This window comes from Diadema antillarum, unplaced genomic scaffold (genome assembly GCF_040938485.1).
Source record: "Diadema antillarum isolate AM-2024a unplaced genomic scaffold, OU_Dant_1.0 seq00000166_RagTag, whole genome shotgun sequence".
Classification (NCBI taxonomy): Eukaryota; Metazoa; Echinodermata; class Echinoidea; order Diadematoida; family Diadematidae; genus Diadema; species Diadema antillarum.
Genome location: NW_027271236.1, coordinates 1,140,019 through 1,160,093, shown reverse-complemented (window position 1 = coordinate 1,160,093; position 20,075 = coordinate 1,140,019). Strand labels below are relative to the sequence as shown.

At 37.5% G+C, this 20,075-nt stretch overlaps 1 protein-coding gene across 1 annotated transcript in view; it reads right to left on the bottom strand.

Annotated features, from left to right (window-relative positions):
• Positions 1-18,515, bottom strand: part of LOC139728120 (alpha-N-acetyl-neuraminyl-2,3-beta-galactosyl-1,3-N-acetyl-galactosaminide alpha-2,6-sialyltransferase-like) — a 90,986-nt gene extending 72,471 nt beyond the window's left edge. The window contains exon 1 of the mRNA XM_071639079.1: positions 18,302-18,515. Within this exon, the coding sequence (XP_071495180.1) occupies positions 18,302-18,328 (27 nt within the window). The 5' untranslated portion in view covers positions 18,329-18,515. The remainder of the gene's footprint in view (positions 1-18,301) is intronic.
• Positions 18,516-20,075: the final 1,560 nt, after the last annotated feature.

Genomic DNA, 20,075 nt, shown 5'->3' with positions numbered 1-20,075 from the left:
AACATGTTGCAGGTATATTTTGCGATTTGAGTAAAGCATTCGATACTCTTGATCATTCTATTTTACTCACCAAACTTAGTCATTACGGTATTCGAGGACAAGCACGTTTATGGCTTAAAGATTATCTAACTAATAGAAGACAATATGTTATTTTTAATGGTTGTGAATCTGACCCCCTTTTAATTAAATGTGGTGTTCCTCAAGGCTCAATTCTAGGCCCATTATTATTCCTTCTTTATGTTAATGATATCATAAATACATCCTCTCTTCTCTCTTTTGTTCTATTTGCTGATGATACGAATATATTTTATTCTCATAAAGATCTTAAGATTTTAAATGACACTTTGAATATTGAAATTAGTAAAGTATCAAATTGGTTTAAGTCTAATAAACTTTCTTTGAATATAAAAAAGACTCATTTTATTCATTTCAAACTTCATTCTCATAATGAAGATACGTTGATACATATTAACATTGATGATATCCCATTAGAAAAGAAAATGAATGCAAAATTTCTAGGAGTATATATAGATGAAAGTTTGACTTGGAATGAGCATTTACATTATGTTACAACGTGTATTTCTAGAAATATAGGGATAATTTCCAAGCTGAAGTTCTTTCTTCCTCGTTCAACTTTATTTCTATTATATAATTCCTTAATTCTCCCATATATAAGTTATTGCAATGTTGTATGGGGTACTTGCGGCTCTACCAAAATAAATTCTATATTTAGATTACAAAAGAAAGTTATACGTATTTGTACAGGATCGCATTTTCTGGCTCATACTGATTCTTTATTTCATGAGCTTAAAACATTGAAGGTTTTTGATTTGAATATTATTCAAGTAGCAGTAATTATGTTCAAATATATACATCATCAACTTCCATCATCGTTTGATAACATGTTTAGGTTTAATACTTCTGTCCATTCGTACCCTACTCGTATATGTAGACATTTCCACCTTTTGAATCCCAAATTATTAGTGACACACAAATCTATAAGACATTCGGGTCCGGATATTTGGAATAATCTCCCGGATAATATAAAGTCTTGTTCAAGCATTTATTCTTTGAAAGCTTCACTTAAACGATATTTGATACAATTATATTCTCCAAACCAATTGAGCTAACAAATATTTATAGTATAGATTGTCATCTTATTGTCAATCTCAATTTTCTTCCTACAACTGCATCTTGCACTCTCACCTGCAACTGCACTGCACTCACCTGATCACCTTCCTCCAAGAGAGTTATGTCGTTGGATAGTCATTTTATGAGGCCTCCATCCATTTCAAGCTTAATCGCTTATGATGGTGGTCTCCTGCATTCAATTATCTCTGTTGTTTACTGAAAAATACTGTATATTTTATTTTATGTTTCTGTGTATCTACATTGCTCAATGCAATCACCTATGTGAATCTATTTATGTACTGTTATCGATTTATTTCACTGCACTTGTTATTCTTTGTCTTTGTACTTTTTGAAGTTTGCATTCAAATTGCATCTGATTGAATGCAGAAATAAAAGCAAACAAACAAGCAAACAAACAATCGCGGATGACGAGGAATGCTACCCAATCATGCCAGACGAAGTTCCACATATCATTGCGGCGAAGTTCGCAGTGAACGCAGATATCGGGGAACCGATAGAAGAAGAAATTGCTCAGTCAGCTACATATTTGCTCACACATCAACTGGAAAACAAAGCACTAGAGGAGACAGCAGCTAAATATGCTCTGCCCAGTAACTGCCAAGCTATGGATTCCCCAAAAGTGAACCCCTTCATTTGGGACAATCTTCCGACACATACAAAGTCAAGAGACTTGAAACTACAAAAAATTCAGAAATCAATGACAAAGGGCATTAATGCCTTTGTCCGTTCACTTCCATCGGGCAACATCATGGACCCACAACAAGATGCGCTGGCCCTACTTTGCAGTTCTTCTTTTGAGTTGAATTGCTTACGACGTGAGCTAATCAAACCAGACCTAGACTCGAGATGTGCCAGGCTGTGCAAGCCAGAGAATATGGTTGGTACTACCAACAAACTACTGTTTGGCGACAACCTCAGCAAGAAGGTTAAGGACCTTATGGAAGAACAGAAAGTTACGGCAGGGGTGATGAAGGGACAAAGAAAGAGCTACTCAAGCCCACATCCCTACAGGGGATTTAGGCCCTCGCCAGGGTTCGCTAGTGCTACCCACCGAAGCTACAGGGAAGCAGGCTGGTCCAGATCTCGTGCCCCTACCACTGCGACTCGGCGTTTTTCTGGTACTGGTGACCGGCCTTTTTTAGAGCGGAACCCGAGGCAGTACCGCCAGAGCCAACCACATGGCAACAAGAAGCCACTGCCTCCAGCGCCTCACACACAACGGAAACGCTAAGCCTTACAGAGGTGAGAGATGAAATAACTCTAGAAACCCCTCATGATTCTCCCAAAGTTGGAGGTCGACTGTATGCCTTTCAGGATAATTGGCGAGCTGTTACATCCGACCCATCTATTTTAGAGGTCATAAATGGTTACAAACTAGAATTTGCGGCCACGTTGCCACCATCCAGAAACAAACCCCCAAGAAGCTACAGGCTTTCTGAAACTGATAGAAGAGCTCTAACTGTCTGAAAAGGGGGTCACTGAAAAATGCTCCAGAGAAACAGGAGACTTTGTCTCTAATATTTTCTCAAGACCGAAGAAAAATGGAGGTACACGCCTCATACTAGATTTAACAGATCTGAATAAGTATTTACCTTACCAACATTTCAAAATGGAAAATATCCATACTGCCTCACAGCTCTTGTCAAGAAATGCCTACATGGCATCAGTCGACCTCCAGGATGCATATTATGCAGTCCCCATCCACCCTAAAATTCTTCAAATTTGTTTGGGAAGGCCAGTATTGGCAATATAAGGCCCTGCCTAATGGCTTGAGCACTGCTCCTCGATTATTCACGAAATTGTTGAAACCTCTCTTGGCAATGTTAAGGCAGCAAGGCCACACTGGGTTGTTATCTAGATGATACACTCATTATTGGGGACACAGTAGAACAGACAAAGAACTCTGTTAAAGCAGTCACTCAGGGCTTAGAAAGCCTAGGAAATCTAGTACACCCAGACAAGTCTGTACTACAGCCACAAAAAGTGATCCAATTTTTGGGCTTTATCTTGAACTCGGAAGACATGACTCTTCGATTGCCAGAGGCAAAAATGCATGAAATTAAGACGCTCTGCTCAGAGCTCAGATTATCCCCAAGCACTACAATTAGGCAAGTTGCCAAAGTGATCGGAAAGCTGGTGGCAGCCTCGCCAGCAGTCCAGTATGGGCCTTTGTTTTATAGGGCCACAGAGAAGAGAAAGTTGTTGCCTTAAGATTGCACAGAGGTCACTTTGACAGGAGAATGTCATTATCACATGAATCTAAACAAGAACTCAATTGGTGGGTTTCCAATGTCCAGTCGGCATTCATGCCACTAAGAAGACCCAATCCGTCTGTTGAAATTCGTACAGACGCAAGTGGTAGTGGTTGGGGTGCCACTGACCTACACAATTCCACAGGGGGTAGGTGGAATGAAGAGGAGTTAAGATACACTGTATGTCAAAGACAGTAAGATAAATTATCTTGAACTACTAGCCGTAAAATTTGGGCTGCAATCACTATGTAGTAGAGCTAACGATGAGCACATTCTCATCCGCACGGATAACACCACTGCAGTTTCCTACATAAACAACATGGGGGGAATGAAATCAGTGGAATGTAATAACATTACGAGAGACATTTGGATGTGGTGTATTGATCACAAGGTGTGGGTGACGGCATCACATTTACCAGGCAAACTAAACGAAGAAGCAGATCGCTTGTCTAGAAAGTTTGATGACAGGACAGAATGGATTCTTGACAGGGACATTTTTCAATCCATCACTGCTAGATTTGGAGAACCTGAAATTGATTTATTCGCATCTAGACTGAATAAGCAAGTACAGAATTATGTTTCATGGTTACCTGACCCAGAAGCAGTGTCAGTCGATGCATTCACTCTCAATTGGAATGGATTGAAATTCTACGCATTTCCCCCATTTTGTCTGATTGCAAAATGCCTGCAAAAAATAAGGGAGGATAATGCAGATGGAATAATCATTGTACCCAACTGGCCCAGTCAAGCATGGTTTCCCCTCTTGCGAGAAATGACAAGTGGGAAACCTATTGCTTCACAGGAGCAAGACACTCCTAACACTCCCAAATTTGAACACACCACATCCCTTACGTGCAACTCTTGATCTTCTTTGTTGCAGGCTATGTGCACACCACTAGAGCACCAAGGAATTTCGAGGGACATCATTGACATCATGGCTGCTTCTTGGAGAGATTCCACCAAGGCGCAATACAATATCTACATTAAAAAAATGATACCAGTTTTGCCGTGAGAACAATATCGACTGCTACTATGCGGATGTTACGGATGTCCTCAAATTCCTCAGTAAACTCTATTATGTGGAACATGCAGCTTACAGCACCATAAACCAAGCTCGCAGTGCTTTATCATCTTTCTTGACACTAACTGACGCTTCGTGTACAGTTGGTACACATCCCTTAGTCTGTCGGTTCCTGAAAGGAGTTTTTCACCTACGGACTCCCTTGCCCAGATACAAAGAAATCTGGGATGTTGGTCCTGTTTTTAGATTGTTGCGTATTATGTCACCAGCAAAGTCGCTGTCTCTGAAGAAATTAACATTAAAACTGTGCATGATCATTGCTTTGACTTCAGCGCAAAGGATTCAGTCTCTGAAATTCATGGATCTTGATCATTTACAATTGAGAAACAGTTCAATTACTTTTCACTTTGAAAAACTGATCAAACAGAACCGACCAGGGAATGTTGGGTTTTCGGTTACCCTGGAATCTTATCCTCCAGACAGACGCCTGTGCGCAGTAAGGTACCTCAGAGAGTATATTGAGAGAACAAGTATGCTCAGGGGGGATGAACGACAGCTATTCATCAACTACAAGAAACCCCACAAAAGGGTATCATCACAAACTATTGCTCGTTGGCTGAAGGAAGTGCTTACATCAGCAGGTATCAACACTGATAAGTACAAAGCGCATAGCACTCGAGCAGCATCAACTTCAGCCGCGACCAGGGGTGATGTACCAGTGACTGCAGTACTTGAACAGGCTGGATGGTCAAACGAACGAACGTTTCGACGTTTCTACAATAAGCCAAAAGACGCCAAAATGAGCTTTTCGCAGGCTGTCACTCGTGTAGCAGAAAACTAATGACCTCTTGGTAGGTGCTTCAGTTATTCACATAACATATATGTTATGTCTGGGGGGAAACTGTATCGTCACAGGCTTTAAAGTCTCCTGACGTAATATCCAACGAGTATTACGCAATAGAATAGAAAGATTAAACGAGAACTTACCTGTTCGAAGCTTTAACCTCGATTCTATGAAGTAATAGGAGGGTGATATTACGTCCCCTCCACACCCACCCTGCTGCTCTAACAGGAGTGTAAGTCGGCATTGTTTCGAACAGGATTGCAAGTTCCCGTTATCTTTCCTCTAGTGACAATCCATTTTTCACTCTTCGAAAATTGGTTCTACTGCGCATGCACACAATGATGGCGGGCTCTCTCCTGACGTAATATCACCCTCCTATTACTTAATAGAATCGAGATTAAAGCTTCGAACAGGTAAGTTCTCGTTTAATCTTTCTATTATGTAGCTCATTACTTCATTGTTGATTATCAAATTTCTGCTGGCCAGCAATTCCCATTATGTTAAGCTGTGAATCAGCTTTTCAGCGTCAACCTATGGCTATCGTATTACATATGTATATATATCAATAAATGAAACATGTATATATATACATTTTCAATAAGCTCTTTAGCTCATGCATATCTTGTGTGGACCATCAGATTTTTTCTACTCGTTCAAATACACCTGATCGTTATATATAAAACAGATACGCGTGTATAAATATATATTTTTGTCAGAAAATACAAGGTATCTCAGAATATTTTAACATTTTTTGCGTCTAATTTACGACTCATTTACTGTGTGAGTTTCTTATTCATCCAAACAGCCGAGCGTGCCTCTTCCACAAAATTCGGCCACTCTTCCCGCTCGAAAACGTGATCAAATACCGTTTACCATGTTTACTATATAGAGGAGCAAAAAACCACACTTTACTCGACGGTGATATCATGCGCTATATCTGCAAGAGTGTCGAACGTGGATTACTCTATAAACAGAGTATACAGCAGGCTCACACAACGTGATGACAAAAAAGAAAAGAAAATAACAATATCATACTCTTGTAACAACACAATTTATCTACTAGTACTGCCTGAAAATAAAACAAGGAATACATGTACTTGGTTGAGAGATATATTCTACATTTGAACAAAAGCATTTTGAACACGCGACAGACAGACTTGAACGCAACTGCTCGAACGTTAAAAGAAACACCATAAAGGCATAAATATTTTGATATGAATATGACACTGTGTTGATGTGTAATCTCATTTGGCGTTCTTCGACATCGCGAAAAAGCTACGAATTCGTATAGTGCGTATATACGTGGTACATTGCCTAATCTGTGCGGAATTACAACAATATTTTGAAAACCCCTGCAATCTCTTAACATTGATCCGACTTTCACGAAAATTGTCACTGTTTTCATATTTTACTATTTCTTTTCAGGCTAACTTTAAACTGGCCTGAAATTTCCCTTTAACGTAAATTTTCCTTAGCTATTTGATTTTGCACGTGGCAGAGAAAGAATTGTGAAGAACATCGTATATGTAGGACACGTCACGGAGACGTTTCTGGCGGCGAAATGTGCCGAGCCGAGATCAATGCCCAGCATAATCATTTTCACTTCGCTTAGCAATAGTGTAAATCATTATATTTGCTGCATGGTGTCACTTCACATTGTTTCAAACAATAATAGCACGTCAAATTTGATAGCGGTTTCTTTCTCGAAATCTCGTCGCGTATTAAGCACAAACAAAATAATGAAATGACATAATGGATTCAATTAGATTTCACGCAAAAGTTACGGAAAAACCGGCTACTAAACTTGTAGAGGAAATGTTTCCTGATGAGAATTTTTCAGGTACAAATTGACGTCAAATATATTGCAAACCACAATGAAAAAACAAACAAACTACATATAACCAGAATAAAATATAAAAATCATAATCCAACTATGAGACCCAGTACACAGTGGTAGGATATTTGAAGAACTAATTTATAACTATTGCCAAACGATCATTTTCATGCATGCGTATGTGAAAATTAATGAGGCATTTCAGAATCACAATCGTGAGAGTTTTTGATCAAGCAGATTTCTCTGAGAGCAACATTCTTTAAAGATACACTATCACATGTTAAGAATACACTAACCATTTTCTTCAGTCAACTTTAAGCGTCCTTTTTCACAGTTCACGTTTGTTTTTCCCCACTTTGCCTTATTTCGAATCCATAAAGCACAAGATGACAATAAGGAAGTATACATAAGCCACCCACTCAAAACTGAATTTCGTAATTTGTTACCGTAGCTTCGGCGTTGCTCTTCGCTCTTCTCTTCTCTTCGCTCTTCAAGGTACCATTGTTTGCCATTGGGAGCAGTGATTCAAAAAAATGTTCGAGTAATCAGATTTGATGCACTAACTGTAGGTCAGTCGTATCACAAAACATCGTATACCATATAAATGTTCAGCAATAAAACCTCAAACATAGGGAGATATCACTATTTCTCTGAATAAACCATAACTGTAGACGGTTTAGTCTTGATACGATTTCATTTTAACTATTGGTCACATCTTGTATATTTAGAATTGATTATACTGATTAACATTTTTGCATTGGTTGTTTCTATCCCAAACTTACACTTTAGAACTATTTTGAAGTACTAAAGGTCGGTTTTTGTTTCATCTGCAAATGATACATGCCTTTAAGAGGTTATAACAGGTTACAGGTTATAGCAACCGTACTGGTCTGTCTATAAACTCACTCTCCTGATACCACCAACTGTCTGAGGCATGCAGGAATGTGACATGGTGATTCACAACAAAAAATATATGTTGATCATTGTATAATGTACTAGCTGCAATACGCTGGCTTACAGAGATCTAACGAGAGTCCAGCAAATTTTAAGGTTGTCATGCATTGCCTATACCATTGTTATGGTTATAAAGATATATGGAAACTGTGTGGATGTGTGTGTGTGGGGATGGGGATCGGGTTGAGTCATACACGAACGAAGATATCACATTGAGAGTGCACAATGTTCAATTTGACTGCAGTGAAAACGAAAACAACACTGTATACTTCATTAATATTGGACTAAACTAAGAAAGAGTTGGAATTTTCGAGTGTCGTAAGTTTGTCTAAAGCAGTAAAAATTATAGCCACTGTAACATCTGCAAATCATGAGAAAGTGATGTCGGGTGAAGTTCGTTATTCCGAAGATTCGCTGATCCGAAAATGAAATAAGGTTCGTTAATCCGAAAATACACAGATACACACAAAGGTAACGTACGCTACACGAGCATTTAAGATTTCGAACCTTACTTCTTTCGGATTACCAAACCTTCGGAGTGACGAATTTTTTCGTCTTCACTTACCTGCTTACGGACCGAAGACCCTTCGAGTTTTAACGAACCTTATTTTAAATTCGGTTGAATGTACCTTTTAAATAACGAACATTTGGCATAACAAATTTGCTCAATAAGGAACTGTAACCGGTAATATGTTATCGCTTCCCTATACTCCCATCTTCCTTTAACATGAAATTATTACAAAACTTCACCCAAAACGATCCTAGCCCTTAGATAAAAACTTTATTCCTGAATTAATGTAATTCTAAGGTCATTAGGTGCGATTTACATCGTTTTATCCCATTTTGTGTCTTACACTAAAATGTAATACAGAACATTTTGTGAAGATTTGTATGCAAGGCAATGGTAGACAGGCATGACTGGTTAGACGGCAATATCATTATTTGATTTGGGCATGGAAATAATATATGATTAACACCCTCATTCCATGAAAACACCTGAAACTATGTAAATCTCCATACCTTATTCCATGTGCGATTTGGGTTGACCTTTCACCGCTTTTTATTGCTTTACGTAATTCTTCTTTAACTCTTTTTTTTTTGTGTGTGTCGGGAACTTTGAACAATGTGTACAATGCTATCATATGGAGTTGTGGGGCAGTCAACACGCAAAGGTTAAACTCAACCTGGACACGTCTCATTTTAATGACATTCAGTTCTCCTGATTTTAACAGCATTGAGACCCTATTATACGTAACACAGCCTGTATAAGATCATGTTATCTTCTTGAAAGATGTGCTGAAAATACCTTATTCATGACCAATCCATAACTTGTTATGGAGCGTTGACTCCTTCACAATCACCGCTTCAAACTGTCAAAGCATCATTTATTTTGTACACAAGCAAGTTGTCTATATACGGTGTTGAAAGGATTAAGTTCTCTGTCAAAGTGATATATAACGGAGACGAAGTCGAACATCTCTGCAAAATATAATTCCTTTCATGTCATCAATAACAGTGATAGGCATGAACAGCATTCTCAGTTATAGTTGCAGAAAGGGTTTGGAAAAGTATTTTATACATGCAGCCAACATTTCCCAGAAACGGAAGGGAGCGACCGGTACGATCAAAATGGTATTACAATGTACTGAATAATTAAACGTAGTTAATGAGTAGAGACTGTTGATTTCACATCGTGCTAAAAGGTCGTTGTGGGTATAATAACTCATTAATTTTTCACTTCAATTCAAACCTTGAATTATTTAGTACTAACACCAAAGCATTGCCTATACCCCTGGCGTGTGCGCGTAAGCATAAACAATTCATCACCGTGTTCAAATGGCTTGATAACACTCAGAATTATATACTTCAGTCAAATGTTATACCTTTATAATCTATACCCAGTGATTTAGATTCACCCATACATGTTGAATTTAAAGGAAACCAAAACCCAAAGAGAAAATGTGGATTGAGTGAAGGCAGCAACATTAGTAGAATACATCAGTGAAAGTTTGAGGAAAATCAGGCAATCGATGCAAAAGTTGTGAATTGTTAAAGTTTTGGTGTTGGAACCACTGGATCAGGAGACTACTAGAGTTCATGACGTCATGTGTGGACAATGAAATAAAAAAAATATAACGAAAATTCGAAATTCTTTCACTTTTCTAGCGTAATGAAAGAGCACTTGACTAACCGCCTTGAGAAAGCAGGGGGAATTAATACCACCCTTAACAAAGTACATTGTATCAAGTTGATGGAATGTGTAATTTTCAAGACAAAATGGATTTTTGTGGAATTCTCTTTAAATTTTTCTTTAAATTGTTGTCAACAAAAATGACGTCATACTCACTAGTAGTCTCCTCATCTAGTGGTTCCAACACCAAAACTTTGAGAATTCATAACTTTTGCATCAATTGTTCGATTTTCCTCAAACTTTCACTGATGTGTTCTAGTAATGATGCTGCTTTCACTCAATCCTTATTGCTCTTTGGGTTTTGGTTTCCTTTAAGGCTATAATACAATCACACACGTTTGCCACAGCAAATCGACATAGTGAATACATAATTCTACAGATTAACATCATCATAGCACAGTGAACATCTCACAATACTGCTGTTTATTCAGTGAGTGGCGAAATTCACAGTGTATAAGATTATATAAATCTGGACCCTTTATGTTGCAAGACTACGTGTCCGGTCTACGTGGTGCCATCTTCAAGTTCAATTTCAAATTAATTTCCTTTTTCCACAGTAATACAAACGTAAATTTCACCTTCTTCAGTGACAGAACTTATGCATGTAAATTTGAAAAAGGGAAAACAACGATAATTGAAAACATAGGTGCTGATGTAATGAAAGGGAAAATCAGTATGCACTGTGTGAAGTCAAGCTCTGCTTATGAAGATAGTCTCCTGCATTTCCAGTGATTTTTTTTTCATCGAAACTTTAATCGAAAGGTTCCTCCTGTTCGAGCGTAGCTTTAATTTGACATTATAGTGTTTGTACCTTTAATTTGATTGCACTATGCATATGTTTCAAGTTTCAAGTTTCTTTATTTCACCAAAGCAAGGAACATATTAAAATCAAACAAATACATATATCAATATTCAGATATGATTACAAACATATCAGTAAGACAGTGAAAAGGAAAAAAAATACAAACATAGATTAACAATTACGCGTACAATAGGTTAACAGTTATGCTATGGTAGGTAGCAGCCAGAAAGAAGATGTCCCTTATTTTTAGCAGACCTAATATTATTCATTTAATTTCAATTATCTATGATAATCAACATGTTCAAATGAAAGTGCACTGATGCACACAAATAGTGTACGCACTCAGGGTCTATGCTGACACTTATTGAGATTTTGTTGTGCTGTATTGAAAATAAAATGCAGAAGGAAATTGCACTGAACAACGCTGGAGTATGAGACAGTAATTATAATCTCAGTCCACAGCTTCCCAGAGATCTATTATCACGGTAAATCTATTACTTCCTCTTTGTGTTCTCAAAATGAAAATTAAATACTAATATTCCTCGAATGGCAGTACAGTAACTATTATGCACTGTATTTCGATAGCCTGGCAATGATGAACTTTAAGGTAAAGGACGAGTTGGGAGTTGGGAGTTTATGACGTTGACCACCTGGGCTATTTGCATATTATGTGATTGATCACTGTTCCATATAAAAGAGTGAAACTTCAACCCTTCCTTTATTAAAGTCCGATATACTAAGTAGTCGAAACTTGGTTATGCATGCAAGTGCTCTTCCTTGATGTTACATGGTGTGGAATGTCGCTTAAAATCACTGATTCGTCTCTTAGATATTTGATAGATCTGTTATTGGTTATCTCTATTTGAAAATTGGAAATGCACAGAGCGTGGCTGTCTGGAATATTTTAATCAATCATATTAATCGGCGCTTAACATGACAGTGAAAGATCACCACAAAGCGGCTTAACAGCTCCCATGTTTCTGTCATGCAGTAATTACATATTTTGCGCACATTTGTAGTATTGTTTATTTCCCCTAGCTGCAGTGAATAAAAATCATTTAAATTTATTTATTCATTTACTTATCTTAATCTATTTCTGTATGGATTTACTTATTTATCATTTACTCTCTTTTTTTTTTGGGGGGGGGTTAAAGGGTCTAAAGTGCATTTCTAAGATGCCTTTCCTTTGAAACAGATAATAATATATGTGGTATATATATGATTATACTGTTTATCCTGTATAACACTCCATCACGTATCTCTACTATTGACTGAAACTTGTTTCCGCGACAAAATTATTCATAGTGTCCATAATAATTTCGACTATTAAACTTCGTCATGCGCAGTGTAGTGTTGAAAGACATTTTCTAAAACAGAATTAGAACTATTTCCCTTAAACAGAACATCAAGTTGTCGACAGTCGGGAGTTTGAAACAAAGATTAAAAAGAAAAAAAAAACAGTTATCTCAAACTACGAGACAGTATGAATATGTGAGTTTTATAGCCGTTTTGTGGGCTATACCAATACATTGTCACTGATGAATGTAAAGCCATGTTTTCGTCAACGAAAAATTTCTAACCTTGGTGTTGATGTAAGGGAAATATGATATTTCATTTTCGATTCGGAACATGATATGAGCTGTTTGCTTCCTTTGTGGCCACACTGTAAAAACATCGGTGTTAGATTTAACACCACAGGTGTTAAATCTAACACCGATCAAACTTCAATAAAGGACCACACCCACAGGTGTTAAAAATGCACTGTGATGGTGTTGAAAAGTGTTCACCTGACACTTCGTGGTGTTAATTTGACACTGTACCTGGTGTTATTTTGACACTGTACTGGTGTTAATTCAAAAATGACACCACATGGTGTTGATTTGATATTTGTTGGTGTTAATATCAATGGTTTAACACCCGTCCAGCTTCAATAAGAGACCACACCAGCTGGTGTTACTTTGGTGTAAATTTATTTTCACATTTTTTCAAAAATCTTGTATTTTGATGTAAAATTCTTGATCGTCTTGTTTAAATTAAAAATCAACAAGAAGTGCAGTTACTAAGAAACTCTTCAAAAAACAGTTTAAAATTTGGAAATGACACCCGGAGGTGTTAATTTAACACCATAAATGAGCACCGAAAATTTAACACCAGCTCGGTGTTCACTATTTAACACCGGACTTTTTGCAGTGCAGTAAGTGTTACAGATTCGCGTACCTGAGGTTATCAGCATGATCAGTTTGGACTGTCGATACAAGTAGGAGGCAGCGCTTTGTTGAGTGTGTGCAAGACACGTTTAAAATAAGTGATTTTATTGTTTGCTGTCTTACAGGGATTATTTACCCTTTGCAGATGAAACAAAAGCCCAGCTTTAGCAAATAGTTGTAAATTGTGAGTTCGGGATAGAAACAGCCAAATATAAAAATCTAAATCATTATAATCCATGTTAAGTATCGCTAAATATACAAAATGTAAACAATAATTATAATAAAATTGTTTGTAGATTAAACCGTCTACAATTATGGTTTAGTAAGAAAAACAGTGATATATCGTTATATTTTGGATTTATTGCAAAACTTTTATATGGTAGGATGTTTTGTGATACAACTGACCTACACATGAATTATATGCTTCAAATGTGATAACTCGAACATTTTGTTAAAACTCTTCCCATTGGTAAATAATGCCTTAAACATATCCACATCTTTATCAAACACATACTCACACACACAAAACATACACAAAGTTTTACTTTCGCTATTCCTTATAGCATTTCATATACTCTATAACCGTTATCAATATGACCCTACGCACTTAGTGACACTGAATGACACTTTCTGTTGTTGAATCGCCCAAGAAATCAATGAAGTCATGCCACATCTTCAAATGTAAGGTAAACATACAAACATACCTCACCCACACACACCTATCTTATTGACACCATCGACATTGTGTAGGTCCATCATGTTGCCACTTAACGCGTTGATGGCTACTTTCGTGGCCGAAAACAACACGCGGTCAAAATCGTCATTTATATATACTTCAGACATGAAATATCAAAATCGTTTTTGACTTTCTGTGTATTGGATCTTAATCTTGTCGAAATCAACACTATAATGGTTATACTTTTATACGCTAACAGGACGTTAGTGAAACCAAGACGCGAAGGAGAAGAGTGGTAATTTCTGATCCTTTCTCATATTTTGACTGCACAAAGGGTGTATTCTGAAAAACAGAAGATGTTGGAGTCTATTTGAATCACGATTACAATATATGAAATATAGGCGGAAAATCCTTCAGATTTCTCGAAATTCTGTTTGTTTCATATTTACTGCTACGATCGAAAGCATAAACAAATCATCTCTGTGTCAATAATGATATCAGCCAGCCCCGGGCCGATAACTAATCACCTACCTACGCCCACAGATTACTGTCTATACATCATGACTTTGTAACACGATCATTGCTGGCAAATCATCACAAGAGCTTTGAGTACTATTTCTTAATCACGTCATGGGATAGTTGCGATGTGTTTAGTTCGTATGGGTGACTTTGGAGGGAGTTAAGATCACAGATAGGCGTCATTAAGAGGCCAAGAAATTGAAGGTGAGTGATATGTTTTTCTCGTCGTTTCGATTTATTTTACTCTGTAAGTGGGTTTAAAGGAGGAGATCTTTGATGGAATTTGTTTCTCGCCTCCTTTCTCTTTCTCGATCTCCTCTCTCCTTATTTTTTTTCAAGTTCAAAGTTTAATCTATTCAAACCAATCGACAAGCGAAATAATGACATAATACAGCAAAATTGCAATTCTGCATCCTACTTGTCTCCTTTCTCTTATCCTATTTACTGCCCATTTATCTCTTCTCATTTTTTCTCTCCCTTCTATAATCTCTGCTTTTCGTTACCAGGTATAAACTCTCTAATACAACTACGTGTCAGTGTATGTATCTCTTTGGTCCTGTACCCAAATGAGTTTTTTGCTTGTTTTTTTTTCTGTGAAGCGAGTAATATTCTTCCTTTTGTTCTTCTATGTATTTGCTTCACTGGCTCGTTCATTTCTTTTTTCTTTTTAAATAACTAACATCAGTGTATAGTTTACCCCGTGATTAAGATGGCTATCGAGAAGGTGATATTCGAATGATACGCAAACACCGTCTCTTTGCTTCTCTGCGCATTAAATAATACGTTCAATGTTCCTCAGACTGTACGTCAACACACATATCTACAAGAATTCACACACACACACACACATACACACACACACACACACACACACACACACACACACACACACATGCACGGAACAAACACGTACAATGAGTAATATAATACTGTAAGGTCGGAACGGAGATATTTTTATCGTCGTCAACTTTGACCCCGTGCCTCGCTGCGCTTCCAAAATATTTCGCAGCAGAGCTCACCAGGGACTTGAACTTGGGACCTGCTGACAGGGAAAAAAAAAGCCTCAGAGCTCTTAAACTGGAGGAAACTCAGACCAAAAGAAGGTAAACATTTCTGGGTATAGGGAAAAAGTTCCCGCCGGACTGCGAAATGATAGCAGTCCGTTCATTTTAAACTCCCCGTGTGTATATTAAATTCTCACTCTAGGTCTGGTGCTCAACCAGTGAGGTGGGGAAAAAAGCGATAAATCCACGACAGGTATTGCTTCTAGACGTGAGGAGAAGAAAAGAATGAGTAGTTGGGAAAAAAAAAAGAGGACGTATATGTAAATGGGATGATGACACAAGAGAATAGTTATCTGCGCTTCCATAGCGCCATCAGTCTGAAGCTAAACTGATGGCGAAGAGATTACACCTTACACGGGGTCTTTGTAAAATGGCTTCAACTTGTCAATTTTTATCAGAGCGTTGGAAATTATTGAGTTGTCTGTCACTTCTCTGGAGAAATTACCAAAGGTTTTTGCCATCAAATTAGGTGATAGTGCGTGAGATTTTTCATGCCCTTTGAGCGCTGAGACTGAGTGGTAAAGGGCATTATAAATATCCCCTATATCATTATCATCTGTAGCGAATTTTGTAACACAATCACATGCGGTAATTCGGCGAGTGTGCATGGTATAGCGCCTCCATCCATGATTTCTGCGAAACATACACATTGCATGATATTTATAATGTTGTTTATCACTGCAATGCGTCTACAGGAACAGCACATAAGCATAATAATATTTATTTCATTTTGTCCATAGTGCAAATCACAATGAATAAAGGAATATAAAAGTAGAAATATACCCGTATTGTGATTCTGTAAATTTATTGAGACAGTTTAGGGATTCAACATAAATGAAGACCACTCCATAATCACTGTATAATGTATGCTGCAACTTTCCGCTGCTTAGTGCTTAGACAAGAACTGATGAGATTAACGTACAGACGTCGGACAGAATACTATAAGAGAAATTATAGAAATCGTTCATTGAAACAACAGAAATGCATGATGTTCTACTTTTATAATACAAAAGTAGAAATGAACCTTAATATCTTACCTGTATTATGACTCTGTAAATTTATTGAGACAGTTTAGGGATTCAACATAAATGAAGATCACCGCATAATAATTTGTAAATTGTATGCTGCAATTTTCCGCTGCTTAGAGCTTAGAAAAGAACTGATGAGATTAACCATGGAGCTACTAGCTCCCTGGATTAACTTACAGACGTCAGACAGAGTACCGTAAGAGATATTATAGAAATCGTTCGTTGAAACAACAGAAGTGCATGATGTTCGAGACGATGGATATAAATGACTGATACCCGACTGGAGCACATCATGAACTTTGAGGGCAAGAGGAGGAATCTATGGTTGATTTCTTTCTCCGTGATTGTAAGATGCATGGATCGGTGGTAGTCTGTGGTAGTGGTATGTGGTCCCAAGCACGCATCACCCCGACCACGCCCTGAATATCTGAACTGATCAGTCAACGGGAAATAATAGTCTTCCATCACCAAGCTTTTTGATTTTCTTTTTTTCTCTTTTTTTGCGCAACCACTAGATATGGAAACTGACTTACTTCATACACAAATAGTGAAGGGCAAATTGCCCAGAATGATGATGATGATGATAACGATGATGATGATGATGATGATGAAATAGCATTTGTATATAATAGGGTCATTTATCTCTAGAAACAGTCAAAGGCGTCCGGCTCCAACAATGTTTCACACATCATTGATAAAGTTGCTGAAAAAGACAGGTCTCAGTTCACATTGAATCAATATTATGTGGATTTATTGTTCAGAATATTAGTGCTGCACCTCAGGGAAATTTAAGGAAAATTGGCACACTCTGCTCAAAAGAATGAATTTCAAAGTCATATCTATGTGTCATTATCGCTGGATAAAAATGATATATACAACAACTAATTTCACAGTATACTCTCTAAAAAAAAATCGAGTGAAAATATTCACTCTTAAAGGAGTGAATACAAAAAAGAGTGAATTTAGAGTGAAATTGGAGTGAATTCTGAGTGAAAATGTTCATTTTCACTCATTTTGGAGTGACCTCAGGGATCACTCGAAGATTTTGGAGTGATCCCTGACGTCACTCTAAAACGAGTGAAAATGAACATTTTCACTCAAAATTCACTCAAATTTCACTCTAAATTCACTCTTTTTTGTATTCACTCCTTTAAGAGTGAATATTTTCACTAGATTTTTTTTAAAGAGTAGGACCATGAAGGGATATGAAAAATTCAACATACTTTCCTTTTCTAACATATATCTTAAACGATAGCACTGTTACCACTTTCAGAAGGTTGGGGGAGTTTATGTCAGTAAGGATTCAAAGGAATGTGAACACTATAGGGTACTTTTCACTAAAAACACACACAAAAAGAACCAAAAAACAAACAAACACATGGATATGTAGGCCTACATTATGTGTATGGCATTCTCTCTTTACACTTTCTGTATATGGTTATCCTATTGCGAGTTCACGATCTGGTGTGGTCTCGATAGCGCACCGAAAATAGTGATAATAATGATTAAAAAAAAAACACATAACTTTTGAACGTATCATCCGATTTTCCTCAAACATCACCAATGCGTATTAATGACATTGCTGTAGTCACAAAAAATTAATAACCTTTATAATTTTCGTAAATTTCCCTTTAATGATCGCACAAAAATCTTTAATCCAGTGGCACTACTAATCTGCTCCGTGATGTAGCAATGAGTGTTTGAAACTAAAATAAGTCCTCGTAAGAACAAAAGGTCCCATGTGACTTAGGACTCACCGCTGTTGACTTCCAGTCGCAGTGCATACTGCCTTCACTCAGCCCCAGCTGTCAGAATCCTTCGAACTACTGGTAATCATCCCCGTGTAGTCCACAGAGCTTGATCTTGATCGAGAAGCACACGAACTTGTGTCCACAGAGCTTGGTCGAGATGCGACGCACAGTGCGAGTTCGACAGCCAGCGAAAGTTGTTGTGCTGCTCACTGAACAGTCACTGGAGATGTAACAGCGGAGCCACGCCCCCGTGTGTCCAGCCAATGTACTTACGGCATCACTAATGACCTTACTAAATCAGGCTATGGCATCAAACTGCCCTGTCTTCCCGACGATGACATCTTATCATGCTGCGCTGCAGTTATACACGGTGTAAAACATCCATAACTAATAACCACAGCTACTATAGTGTTCGTGAAAAATAATGTACTGCTTCCCATAGCATGCACCCCGAGACATATAGTTGGGTGTCTTTCTATAGCGTTCGAAGGCAAAGATCGCACTCTGCTTCCCTCTATTCCCCATTTCTTCCCATCAACTCCGAAAGGAGTAAATAAAAAGAAAGAAGATTGATTGATTAAACTCGTCGCTCGTGTAAATGGCGCTTCATGTAACCCACAGATCCACATTTGCTTGCTTGTTTAATAGAGAAATCTGTGACGCCACAAAGAGCCCTACAATGGGCTGATCGCGTTTTTGCGAGAGAGGAGATTTGTGTACGACTTGGTGGGATGAATAAATCAAGTCGTGCTTTTGACTTCCAGAGGTCAGTGCCTTCCAGTTCTATAAAGAACTCTGGTACGTGATGGGGATATTGACATCAAAGATCTCTCTTGAGTGAGCTAAATTGAATCACACACACGCAACTAACAAAGTCAACGATAATGATGATGTATCAGATCAGTGTTAGTTTTGCCTTGTTTGTAAATAGCTTTAATAATTCGTCACTATAGTGATAAAATATAGAAAGCATATACAGACATGATATTAAAAGGGGTGTCAAGATATTTGAGACATACCACGGTGTTTTATTGTTTTACCACAATATTTCTTTTATAATAAAGTTTGATTGCCAGTCACTGTCCTCATATCTAGTAACATCAAATCAAAATCAAATCAATCAAAATTACGCTTGTAAAGAATGGCAGCCTAGAGAGAGAGAGAGAGATAGAGAGAGAGAGAGAACTAAAGGCATTATTTATCATTTGCAGATGTAACAAAACCCGGCTTTAGTGCTTCAAAGTACAATAGTTCTAAAATGTGAGTTAGGGATAGAAACAACCAATGCAAAAATTTGAATCAGTGTGATTAATGTTAGGCACTGTTAAATGCAAAATGTGAACAATAGTTATGATAAAAATGTTTCCAGACTAAACCATCTACAGTACTGGTTTAGTGAGAAAAATAGTGAAATTTCATTAGTAGGCTTTATTGCATAATTTTTACTTGGTAGAATGTTTTGTGATACAGCTGACCCACACAATATGCATCAATAGTGATATCTCGGACAGTTTTAAAATCACTGCTCCCGGCTGTAAACAGTATATATTGTACCTTTAAATGGATATGTGGAAGCTGAGTATGCATTGCTGTATTGAAAAGGAGATGGAAAATTCAAGCATGATAACAAGAAGGCCTACTATGTCGTATCAAAGACAAAAGAAAATGATTTGTTGCATCTTTTTAGTTCAAATAAAGCTTTAATTTCATCAAATACCTTTTATTGCAATGAGTTGATTTTGCTATAGATACATCTGGGGAATGGTGTTATAGTTTGTGA